The sequence below is a fragment of the Cyprinodon variegatus genome, unplaced genomic scaffold (assembly GCF_000732505.1).
Source record: "Cyprinodon variegatus isolate N-32 unplaced genomic scaffold, C_variegatus-1.0 Scaffold244, whole genome shotgun sequence".
Classification (NCBI taxonomy): Eukaryota; Metazoa; Chordata; class Actinopteri; order Cyprinodontiformes; family Cyprinodontidae; genus Cyprinodon; species Cyprinodon variegatus.
Window position 1 is genome coordinate 605,949 of NW_015150697.1, and position 12,436 is coordinate 618,384.

The following is a 12,436-nucleotide window of genomic DNA, read 5'->3' on the forward strand; positions in this document are numbered from 1 at the left end:
AAAGTGCCTTGAGATGACATGTGTTGTGAATTTGGCGCTATATAAATAAACTGAATTGAATTGAAAATTGATAAGATTCAACATGTTATTTGTTGATTCAATTTAAAGAGACATTCATTTACACATTAGATTTAGGCTTAAACTAAATGTATATATTTATTATAGATTAAGGTAATTTCTGAAATAAAACTTTGGGACATTTTCAGCTCATTGATAAAAAGAAATACATCTCATCAAGATTAAACTTAGCAAACCGGGAAAGTAATAGTTTAATTTGTTTTTACATATATGTGCCTCTTGACTGTTAGTATTTCCTAAGATTAATAATATGAATTAATTTATATTGTTATTTATAGAAAGCTAAACTGTGTCTCTGGGTCGGGGGTCCTGGGTGGTTACCGAGGATTTCCAGTTTTGTGGGGCCTATAGAGCTCAGCCTCTCTAAGGGGAGAGTGACACGAGGAAAAGAAAAAAGGAAAAAGCAAAACCTTTCTCCAACCTTTAGCCTGTCCCTGTGGATGTCTGGGGAGACAAAGTCCCCCCACCTCTTCAATAAAAGTGCAACAAATTCTGCTCACAGCTACCTGCCAAATAACCAGGCTTTTCTTTTCTTCTGCAGGTAAACTGCATTTGACCCCATCAGGGTCCTGTGCACATCTCAGAGAAGCAGATTCATTTATCTCACTATCCACAGCTCCACTGCTTCCTGAACTTCAGCTGCTCCTTTGTTTCATGTCTTTCATTAATGGTCAAGCTGTTTAATCCAGGTGTTCCTGGCTGGTTAATCAGGTCAGTTACTGGGGTTACTCTTGTATAACCTCATCGTTTTATTATTACCATAACACAGGTTTCTGCGCGCAACATCCTCACGCGCTCTTTCTACCGTAATAACAGTTTACAAGCAACAATTTCCCCGGTAAAATTTACTTATCACAAATTGACAGCTTTCGGGGACATTTCCAGGGAAATGGGGACCGATTATACTGTAAATTTTACTGTATTATAGATGTTTAAAAGTTGTTTTTTTTTCACGGACTATTATGACAGTTAAAAAAAACAAAAAACTTTTTAATGTCCTGAAATAAAATAAATCGTCATTTGATCTAAGTTTTGTTTTTATTTTTTTAATAGTTTCTGTTGTTCACTTACTTTCACTTGATGAGGGCTCACGCCGAAGTCCGTCTCGAAGAGCTGGGCTTTGCGCGTGCACTTTTGTCGAGGCCGCGCGCCCGGCTCGGGCTCTGCCTCGCTGGTGCGCGCGCGCTTCAGCGAGACACTTTGGCTCACGGACTTCTGCTGAGAGATCATCTGCACTTTGATCAGCTTCAACTGCGAAATCAAGGAGCTTGTTAAAGGTTAGTGGAGAAATCTTCATCTTTTATGACTTTTTATCAACAACTTGAAAGCGTGCTTTTTTTTTAACCACCATTACTTTATTTTGTTTGTTTTTTGTTTCCAACAAAAACCAGAGGCGGGGTCGTGTATATAAAAAAATCCTTTCTCTGTTCTGCTGTATTCGACAAATATTTTCTAATTTTAGATTTTAAACTAATCTGTGTTTTGTGTTAATAAATAAAACGAAAACAAAATATATTGGGAATGAAAAGGAGTTTAGGTCCTGTGCTGTATTTTCTTTCATAAGGAGGTATGAAATTACTGCAGATGATCTGAGGTAATATTTTAGACCTAAAAGTTAACTATGTGTTTTCATCCATGCATTATAAAAAAAAATGAACCAAGTTAATGCTCTCTGTACCATAGCATTAAATAAAAAATAAATCCTGACTTATTTAAGTCTTAATCACCAACTGACAATCTAAGTTTGAATCTGCTGTTCTGAAAGCTTCTATTGATAGAGTGTGAATTTTTAAAATAATTTAACTGCTTTTGATCAATTGTAGATTCAGCATGGGAAACAAGTTCAGCAGAAGGCGAGATGTCGCTGTCAGCAGTGCTGCATCTGCAGCCAGTGAACAGAAACCTGCAGTGGAACATTCAAAACCAGCTGTAGACTCTGGGATAAAACAGGAGGATGCAAAGGCAGAGAGTCTTGATGTTCTGATAGAAGAACCAACAAAAGAGGAATGTGCATCGGAGGTGAAAGGAGAGAAAAGTCCCTCTGCTTTGGCCCCAAGAGAAGATGCAGAGTCGGAACTGCTGACACTGGAAACTCAAGCTCCTAAGGAGCCTAAACCTCTGGTTTCAGACGCCAGTCCTCCAAAACCAGAAATATCTGCAAAGCCCAACCCTGAAGCTACAAACGAAGCTGAAGCACAAGTTGCCTTAAACCCAGTTGATGTTTCAGAATCTGTTCTGCAGTCAGAAGCAGACACTGAGTCCATCCCTCAGCCAGTGCCAACAGCAGCTGAGGCGGCTGTGCAAAGCAAAGACCAAGAACCCCTCACCGATCCGGTTCTTTCTGCACCCCCACTGATTGACTATGGTGTCCCTGATGTGATTTCCTCCCAAGCCACCATCCTGCTCGATCCAGATGAGTCATCAAAATGTTCAGCAAGTGAGGAAAGTTCCACAGCAGAGCCAGCAAAGTTTACTTCAGACTTTCTGGAGAAATTTACAGGGGTGGAGGCCGAAGAGTGCCTGAAGACGCATGAGAGTGATGTCAACATGGAAAATATTAGCGAACTCCTAAAAGCCTCAGAGCTGAAAGAAAATGATCTTCTCAGTGACATCGTTCCAATAGAAGACAAGATCCTTGATGACACTCCCATCACAGACATGAGCACATCCATGGAGTTTAAGTGAATCCATCAAAAACGATCCCTGAAACAACAAAAGAGGATATTCTGTTAACCTTCTCAACCGGTCGCTAAAAAAAAAAAGGCATTTTCTTTGTTACTCCAAATGCTATTTGCTATAATTGAAAATACTAATAATACTTTTAAAAGAGCCATGCATCAGGTTGGAATGAATTGAAGCGGCCAGTTGATTTGGCTTTGGAGCATAAATAGGTTCAAATAGCACAGAATAAAAGTACGAAAGTAAACAGCGTCAGACAACAGAGATATTCCTCTATGCAAACTCTCTAACTAAATATTTTCTCCTACACTTGAAGGGATTAGTAAGAACAACCTTCCAACAGCTTATTTAGAACCGCTGCTTACAAAAGGTGAAGAGAGAAAAATAAAGGTGTGTCCTTTAATCTGCACATCATAAACTAACCAAGGATGTTTTCTTTCTGAAACCAAAGAGTAAAAAGACTGCACAACAAACCACGACCAAAGTGCTAACTCAATGTGCATCAAAACAAGTGTTTAAACTGCCAAATATTATGCTGAATTTAATGATTGTCAGTTTTACTCGATAGTGGCTTGCTTGTAAAAAAATAAAGAAACTTATATGTCTATGCTCTTGTTGTTTATTAAACATTAACTGATTTTTGAGCAAATAAATAGGTTAATTACACTTTTCTTGGCTTCTTTTTATGATGCATGTAACACATGCATGTAATAGCTCAGACATGCTTATCAAATTATAGTTTCCATTTTTTGGGTCATAAAGTGAACCAAGGCTTTTTCAGAGCCTCCGGGGAGAGAAAATGAGAGGAGATGGGGGGAGAGCCCAGGCCACATTCTTTCCAGAGGAAGGAGGGTTTCGGGGGGCCTGGGTCAAAAGTCTTCAATCTTACTGCAAATCAGTGCATGAGAAATCTGCTCTTCAGATGTCTTTCCCACTCCTCTCCTCCTGCTCTCACTGCTATCCCAGCATCTTGTACAAGCATTCAGGGAACAACTATTTGAAAGGCAACCTAAAGCTGAAAATTAATGGGGGGAGAATTATTAGCCTGTTTTTTTTAACTGCAAAAATTTCCCAGTTTTGCACTGATGCAAAGTGAGAGGGTCTCAAGTCACAAAAGCCATATAAATATGACAAACAAGAACATTAAAGTCAAAATAAATGGCTGACTCTGCCAACCAAAATGGGTAAATCCCACGATTTGATAACTGATGAGTCCCTGTGGAGTGGGAAAGGCATACTTTAGACAATGATCTGAGTCCAGCTCGGCTTTAGTAAAGGATACAGTTCGCAGACAGAGCTGCTTCTTGATGCACACAGAAAATAGATAAGCAGCACGATTTGTACCATTTGTGATTCCTGTCATACCAGAGGCTTTCGGCTCAATAAACAAAAGTGCTGCACTCTGGTCCCCTCTCCCCTTGTTGATTTCCTGTCTCTCAACGGACTGCCATGGTCAAAGCACGGACATAAAGGAAACAGAACTCCATGAGACCATGTGTGAGGGATCTAGCAAAGAGGATTTTGAAGGGACAGAAATGAGAGAAACTGTTCTGATTTTACAATTGTCCCATCTTCTTTCAAAACATTTTTTTTTATACACACAAAGTTCTCGCTTGTATAACTTTTTAGAACTCGTTGACTTTTTTTTTAAACTGGCATCAATTATTTGTGAATTTCCTGGATGAAGAGTTAAAGATTAAGAAGTCAAGCATATTTCTTATGCAAGAACAGAACCTTTCACTACAATGTGCCAGAGGCAGAAGCAAACTTATAGCTACAGGAACAAGAACTACCTAGCATCCAGTCAGCTGTTGAAAACAGCTTCACTTTGAAAACTTCTTCACAAAAACACAAACCAGTGTCAGATTTGCTCTTGTCAAATATTTTATCAAACAAACAGCAACCTTATACACAAAAAATGTGCATTTTACAACAAGAACATACAATAAGCTGTAGAAACACAACTACCGGTATTAAACATCTTTGGAAAATTAAGTAAATACACACATTCAAGTTTAGCAACAGCTATTAAAACGTATGTTTGGCAGAATATTAGAACATAGAACCATATGTGATGTAATACAAACAAAATAAATACTTACTGTACTATACAATTAAAAAAGAAAGGTCATATATTGCTATATATGTTCACTTAAAATAAGTTTTCTACAAAGAAACAGAGTAAGACTTTATTAAATAAGATGAATCAGAATAGAAAGATTACACAGCATAGAATGTTTTATACTTCCAATGGAAAACAGGAAGATAAGATTTCAATACAATCTAAAAGGACATTTGAAAATCCCACCATTTTATAACCTTAACTTTTTCACCAGCCTCTTGTATATTTTGGCCACATCAACATTGCTGCATCCAGGTTGGAAACGATATGACTGTAAGATGGGGATCCAGAAGTAGCCATATTTCTTTACTTCAACAAGCTGGTTTCGGACTTCATGGCTGAGGTCCTCACTCTCTCTTCTCTATATTTACAGAAATATAAACAAGAAAAAAAACTATTAAAGCAACCATAAGAAATGAACTTGCAGGAAAACGTATATACTTTTAATAGTACCTTTATTAAAAGTTGTTCATATTTTCAAATTTGGGAGAAAATAATTCTGGTCTACTTAATAAAATCTATAAAAAAATATCAGAAAGGATATTGAGACAATTTAAAATTATAGACACTGAGCATTAGGTAACTTTTGGTCACCACTGTTCTATCAATAAACTGGCTCTGATTTAGTATCTTAAGGCTTTCTGTCTGCTATAGTGTATCAGTGTAGAGAACAGTATGACTGATTGGTTTTCACTCTTCCATTTCAGATTAGTCCAAAGGAGAACTAACAAAAGATAATTTAGCAGCTCATACATTTTAGACATTTATTTTTCTATCTTTTAGAAACATCTTAAAGATCTCCCAGAGAGAGAGGTCTGTTGTGTCTTTGATCTTTTAACAGCATAATGTTCGCCATTAATCCTTCCACTTCTCTCTGTGTTTGAAGCTAGAAAAAGTTTAAATACTTATTTGGTCACTTATTCCTTCTTACAGGAAGGTTATGTAAACAAAGGTAGAACATTACAATTAAAACAGCTGCTTTAGAAATAGAAATTACATTTACTGATAGTAAAAAAGGTGTAAACCGTTATTAGAATAAAAAGTGTGTATAGTGTGTAAAAATCTCAGCATGTTAAAAATATTAACCTTTGCAGTCCAAAGAAAATGAAAATGATCAAACACAACAGAACGATTGTGAAATGCACGAGCAACCCTTCTAAATAATTCCTCAGATGAGAATAAAGGTTGAGAAAGATGCAAGTAAAAAGGTTTGCCTAATTAATAAAATACTTGGACACACAATATGGTAATAAGCTGAAGTATTTTTCCATTGGTCTAAAACATCACGGTATGTCATTATAGTATCCGATTAATAGCAGAGAGAGAGACTGTGGAACAGCTTAATACAGCTGTGGGGCTCTGAACCAGCTCTGCCCTGCACACCGAGAAAACTGGCTGCAGCTCAACATTCCTTCTGCTCCCTGGTTTGTCTGCTGCCAAGAATACATTGCAGAGGACAGCTCCCGACACAATCTCTCAATCATAACATTCACACACAAAGTCTGAAAATGTAAATACCCCGATCACATGTGTGCTGGATGGATGGCTTCAGGTAGTTGTGACCTTTTTAGGGGAGTGAAGCTTGGACCTAAGAGGAAAGATGGAGTCATACCTGGTGAACATGGCAGCGTTTACTGAGTTTAATGACATGAAATATACTAATATTTTATCTATACCTATCCTTGTCTGGGAGGTGTGTGCCACTTGGCTGGTTGTTTTATACAGGGGGGTCAAAGTGAAACCTATGAGAAAAAAAAAAAAAGAAAAAAAAGCATTACAGGGGTTTTATACACATGCTCTATGCAAAATTTTATATCTACCAATTAGAACTGAAAGAGTTTGACAAAAATCTTTATATTTTTAACCCAATAATGGGATTTTACTTGATTTTCCATTGCATCAAGCATCAAGTAGAAATGTTTCACTTCAGGGTTTCATTGTTTTCATCACCTTAAGGTTTGCTCATCTAGGTTGTTGCATGGAAAAGTGCTTACTTCTACTCGTAAGTATGGATTTGCCTGCTAGCTGCAACTCTATTTGCCCTTTTTTCTGTTGGCAAACCCAAAGGCTACACTGATAAGGTCTGTATCTTACTAGTAACATGCAGTGTAACCAAATTTCTCTTTTATTAAAGTTATTTGGCAAATTCAATTAATTACCCAGCCCTACTGCCAACAAGACAACTGCTTCTACGCATTCAAATAATTTCAAAATTTGTGCTTATTATATTAATAATCTTTTGCTACAGTCTCTTAATTAATATTTATTTGACAATATCCTGTAAGGCTGTGCATTGCTTGGGCATTTATAGGTCTGGGAAAATAATTCCATCCCATATAATTTATCCTGTTTCTAGTAAAATTGAAGCAGAAGTAGAAACTTTATGGTGATAAAAACATACCATATTTTAAAAAAATCAACTGCTTTAGTAAAAAAAAAATAACCCAAAAATAAAACCAAGAGTTTATTTAAATTTATGGTTAATAATAAAAAAGATTAAGTTTCATGTCATTTTGTTTGCTACAGTACATGTCATTAATCTGTTATTTCTAGATCAATTATTTCTGTATATATATATATATATATATATATATATATATGTAATATTACCCTTATGCTTCCTCCAAGTGTGTTGTGGCAGAAAACTTTTGTCAGTCCCAGCTGTGGATAAAGAAATTTTTTCAATTATTAGCTGTGTCTGTTTTATGATTTAGAGTATCTAAGGTGTATTAATGAAACGAGCAAAAATAAATAAACACGGAATCTTCTACTCACTTGAGTAGCTCGGTTCTGTTCTTGTGTATTTTTTGTCTTTTGGCTTATGTTCCAAACCTAATGATAAACAACAAACTTAAGTAAGCTTAAACTAATTTTGCACAAGAAAAGTGAATACCACACACTTACCACACAGTTTTTCACAGCTTCTTTGCAGCGTTGGTGTTGGCGCCTTTGCAGAGCTTGGGTCTGCATGCCCAGCAGCGACACTCTTCTGATCTTGCCTAACCCCGCAGTTGAGGTGACTCATTCTGAATCGCTCTGTAGCCTCCTGTAGAACTCGATGCATGTCGCAGCTGTTCTCACAGGAGCTTTGAAACGATGCAAAAGTCCGACTTGTCACGTCTTCAAAAGTTAAGACACAACCTAAAAAAAAAACAACCTTTATAAGAAGAAATAATCATCTGTGTGCAACAATAAAAAAAAAAAAACAAAACTGTGATTTCTTGTGTATCTTAAATAAAGAACCAAAAATAACAACAACAAAAATGTGCTCATTGTTCTTAGAAATATCTTAGTTTCCTTACCTGCACACCGGCCATTAGAGACTGACCGGTAGTCTGTTGCTTTCCTCATCCTCTTTAAGTCACTGTTCTCAACTTCTTTACAAAAAGAAAAAAATACTAATTTTATAGAAGCTGCATCACACAACAAGTGAAAACTTGTAAAGGTAGAACTCTGTTTCTCACCATCAGAGCCTGTAATCTCTTCTGGTTTTGTCTGCAACAAAGGAGGTCTAAACAGGGATCTAAGCAAAAAGAAAAAAATATTTTATTGAAGAAAATTTTTTTTCTTATGAATTAAAGCTTTTAAAGACCACACTGACTTCCTCTCTGCATGTGACTCGTTGCCTCCCTCTAGTGACTGAACTTCAGAAGACATGCAGATCCCTCTTCTGTCAACAAAACGCATAGGGTCTGCTCCAGTCATTTTGGTTTCTTGCTCCTCTTTAACTTCCTAAAAAAGAAATATTTCTACATATATTATATGTTTATAATTATTTAAAATAAACATTACCAATTATATTTTAAGTGGGTGTGCTTATCTGACCTCCAGCTGTCTTTTCTCTAACTGTTCAATCTTGCGCAGCATTTCTCTGGCTGAACTCCTAAACCTTTCCATAATTAGAAGAGGATCCTCAATTTCAACTTGCTTTTCCACCAGGCCCTGCACTCCCAAGCTCAACGCTATGCAAATAAACAAACAAAGAGATTTGTTTAAAGTAAAGGATGTGAAATAGTGAAGTAAGATGAACAGATACACCCCTGATAACACATTAGATACTACCAGTTTTATAACAGTCGGGCATAGCATTATGTCAATCCATTTTTCTGCTTTAAAACCCTATATAACTGAGGCATGGCCGTTATTGGAGCCCTGGAGGTGTGCGGTGTTATCTACCACTATAAAATTAGCAGCAGATCCTTAAACTGTGAGATGTGGCCTCCATGAAGCTGACTTATATGTGGAGTACATCTAACAGTTGCCAAAATGGATTCAGATTGGTTTGGACACCAAGCCAACCCCTCAAACTCAATGTTGTAATTCACAAACAATTACTAAATGATTTCATTTAAGCGGTAATGCACATTATCCTGCAAGGAGTTGAAACAGAGCATCCGAGACTGCTTCATTAAAGTGGGTAGGTGGATGGAAGGGTCAAAGGTTTTTAAGCAAAGAATCACCCAAAGCATCTTGCTACCTCTGCCAGTTTGCCCCTTTGTTGTAGCGCACACAGTCATGTGCTTTACTCTCAGGCAGTGCAAAGCCAGCAACCTCATGATATAAAACACATTTTGATCGATCAGACTGACTCTTCTTCACTTGGTGTATAGACCAGGTTCTGATACTCACATCCTGACTGCTCTGTGGCTATACTGCCTTCTTCTATAAGAGCTAGCATGAACTTTAAAGAAATTTGATCTGCAGTAGATATCTGTTTGATTAATCCACAAGGGGAAGATTTAGTTCCCAAGCTGCATCAAAGAGCCATTACCTTATCACATGTTCATTTAGAAAGATACTGAATCTTGGTCCTTTTCGATTTGATCCTTTTTTCATATTTTAACATCAAAGCAAATTGTTAATAAATCTCAGTTTACCTGTCCATTGTCATAATGTTATGCTTAACAAGTATGAATATTATGTCAAGGGGTCTAATATCTTTTTCAATCTGTTATAAAAAAAATTTAATTATGAATAAAAAGTGCCTGCTGTAAAAATAAAAAACAAAACTAAATCACATTTTCCCTAAATATGTTTTAAAGCCATTACATAGTAGGGTTGGGAATTTCATGATTTCGATTCTCTTATCGATTCTGTGAAACAGTGAACTTGGTAAGTGCACGGTGACATTTGTCTACCTTCGCCTGGGACATTCTATTTCTGCCTGCCTCTGCAAAAAGAGAAGGCAGTGAACGGGAGCTGCCAGCCTCTGAGCCAGCCAGGCTACCCGTCTCCTCACAGTCATCTAAATCTAATGGAAAAGGCATCCGTATAATGAATAAGCATTACTGTACAATTTCGGGAAATAAACTCCTCTCCCCTGATTTAAATAAATGAGCGTCACCTTTCTCTTGCTCCCTGAACTGCGGAACAACTTCGTAGCATGTTTAATAACCCCAAATTGAGGTAGGAAATTAATTTATTTCCAGAAATGGCATTTGATTTACTAGGAACCACTTTAAGTACAGCCAGTGATATAAAACTAGCTAATTACCACCAGAGTTGCCTTCCATGCTGGTCGTAACTTTAGTTCTGTCTGGAAGCATAAAAAACACGGCAATTGTTAAAATGTATGCCATGTTATATGCACAGGTGTTTCTGCATGTTGGATGTATTTCCTCCCATGTATGTAACTACCACTTTGCAATGATTGCAAAGTAACTTGTTGCCATTTTTCTCTTCCTTAAAATTAAGCCAAACTTTAAATCACTTTACCCGATGGGACACCATTTTTTGGTTTTGCTTTTCTAGACTTACGCCCGGTCCCGTCGTACTTGCTTACTAAATGCCGTGTGCTTAACTTGCGTAAAAAAACGTGATGTAAGTTGTGCTGCCAAGCGCTAGGCTTTGATGCTGCCTGGAATCAATAAGAGAATCGTTAAGCGAGCTGCCAAACGCTGCCATGGAATTGGAACACAGGGAACTGGTTCTGAACAGGAACCAGTTTTCGATTCCCATCCCTCTTACAGAGAAAACGAAAGTTTGCTTACTGGCCTTTTTGCAAGTCTGCAGTATGAAGGTAGCTGCCCTTTTTACTTCCTCGCTTGAGTCCTCTGTGAGAAAGGTTATCATAAGCGGCACGCCTCCACAACCCACCAGCTGAGACTGGTGCTCCACTGCAAATACAAAAGGACAGTAAGTTATTAAATAATAAGTGAATTGGATCAATCAAAGCCAAATATTAAGAGAAGACTCTCGACTTTCCATAGTTTTTTACGGCTCAGTCTCACCAGAGGCCCCAGTGCACTCCCCAATGGTAAGTAAAACCGAGAGTCTGTCCTCAGGGTCTAAATGTGTGCTGGCCAGCAGAAAGAAGAGGTGGTTCACTAGGTCATACTGAGCCAAACCTGATGCCAGAGTGGCTAGAATATAAAGAAAACAAATGTATAACCTGGAGAAGCACAATAGCAACAGTCAAGCTTTCTTAAATGAAACAATTATGAGTAGGACTCACAGTTATCAGCAATGCAAGCTGACAAGGTCTTGACTATAATGACAGACACCTGACGAGACAACAAGCTTGTATCTGAGGTAGACACGATGCGAAGCAGTGCGACTGTAAGAGTTTCCAAACCGCCGCAGGCAGCAAAACTCTCCTGTACATAAGCTGCAAGAGGTGAACAATTTGTGATTATTAAAAAGTTTTAAACACTGTTAGAAAATAAATGTCATTTCTGTGAAACTGTGTTTTCAGCAGAGAAAACAGTTTTTTTTTTTACCATTGCTGGAAACTGTCATGGCGATAAAAGAGCATATGGGCTGAAAGGTTTCAGTTGAGGGCACAGAAATCTGTTGAAGCCATGTTTTTACGATGGGAAAGGCTGCCACGCAAACCCGCTGACCTTCCTCTACAAAACAAAACAAAGACATGATGAATTACAGCTGATCTTTCTGCTATGTAGGGTTTGGAGTATTTTATCAGCATGGGAAGGGAGTAAGTTTTAAAGTTCCCCTTAACAGTGGATATTAAAAGTCAACACCTCACTGTTAACATGATAAGTAAAAAAAAAGAAACAGGTAATTCTGACCTTTTCTCACCTTTAATGAAACAAATACAGAATGCAGTTTATACAAATAAAATGTTTTTTCTAATCAGTCTTCTAAGTGCCAATCTGATGTACCTAAAATAGCTCCAGCTTTTTAAGCCGTATTTATCTGCATCTAACCAGTTTCCAGAGGAGTTACAAAGTAACAAACAATCTCATTGTACAAAGCCATCGATCAGGAAAGGGTTGCTAAAGAAAACTGAGCGTTATATGTATATCATCACATCAAATATCTCGTCCAGTGGACAGATTGTCTTTGGATATTTTTATTTTTTAGTTGGAATCAGTGAGCTGGATGTTCAATTAGACTCGGCGATGTGGAGAGATTTCAGTCCACCTTAATCCACATCATCCAAGCCGAAACCTAAATTATACTGGTGTTAAATCAATAACATTTGGAGCTATTCAAAATTTAATTCAATCTGGAATATTTGGAAGCCTATTTGTATCCGAAGAAGGATGTATGGATGGATGGATGTATGGATGGATGGATGGATGGATGGATGGATGG

General features: G+C 37.4%; 3 protein-coding genes across 6 annotated transcripts in view; 1 reads left to right on the top strand and 2 right to left on the bottom strand.

The window, feature by feature from the left end:
- The window catches only part of LOC107089228, a 3,874-nt gene extending 2,566 nt beyond the window's left edge, over positions 1 to 1,308 (bottom strand). Inside the window, exon 1 of the mRNA XM_015381891.1 lies at positions 1,150 to 1,308. Within this exon, the coding sequence (XP_015237377.1) occupies positions 1,150 to 1,308 (159 nt within the window). The remainder of the gene's footprint in view (positions 1 to 1,149) is intronic.
- On the top strand, positions 1,254 to 3,567 carry LOC107089215 (pollen-specific leucine-rich repeat extensin-like protein 1). Its single transcript, XM_015381872.1, has 2 exons — positions 1,254 to 1,355; positions 1,902 to 3,567. The coding sequence occupies exon 2, from the start codon at positions 1,909 to 1,911 to the stop codon at positions 2,761 to 2,763; it is 855 nt and encodes a 284-aa protein (XP_015237358.1). The 5' UTR covers positions 1,254 to 1,355; positions 1,902 to 1,908; the 3' UTR covers positions 2,764 to 3,567.
- Positions 3,568 to 4,807: 1,240 nt separating this feature from the next.
- Positions 4,808 to 12,436, bottom strand: part of ccdc79 (coiled-coil domain containing 79) — a 10,822-nt gene continuing 3,193 nt past the window's right edge. For 3 of the 4 annotated variants that reach the window (XM_015381887.1, XM_015381885.1, XM_015381888.1), the window contains 14 exons: positions 11,599 to 11,727; positions 11,334 to 11,486; positions 11,110 to 11,241; positions 10,870 to 10,995; positions 8,705 to 8,841; positions 8,481 to 8,611; positions 8,344 to 8,402; positions 8,182 to 8,256; positions 7,784 to 8,020; positions 7,655 to 7,711; positions 7,490 to 7,540; positions 6,556 to 6,621; positions 6,398 to 6,467; positions 4,808 to 5,240 (listed from right to left, as the gene is read on the bottom strand). In XM_015381887.1, coding sequence (XP_015237373.1) covers positions 6,403 to 6,467; positions 6,556 to 6,621; positions 7,490 to 7,540; positions 7,655 to 7,711; positions 7,784 to 8,020; positions 8,182 to 8,256; positions 8,344 to 8,402; positions 8,481 to 8,611; positions 8,705 to 8,841; positions 10,870 to 10,995; positions 11,110 to 11,241; positions 11,334 to 11,486; positions 11,599 to 11,727 — 1,418 coding nt within the window. In that variant the 3' untranslated portion in view covers positions 4,808 to 5,240; positions 6,398 to 6,402. The remainder of the gene's footprint in view (positions 5,241 to 6,397; positions 6,468 to 6,555; positions 6,622 to 7,489; positions 7,541 to 7,654; positions 7,712 to 7,783; positions 8,021 to 8,181; positions 8,257 to 8,343; positions 8,403 to 8,480; positions 8,612 to 8,704; positions 8,842 to 10,869; positions 10,996 to 11,109; positions 11,242 to 11,333; positions 11,487 to 11,598; positions 11,728 to 12,436) is intronic. The other variant, XM_015381886.1, reaches the window with a different exon arrangement.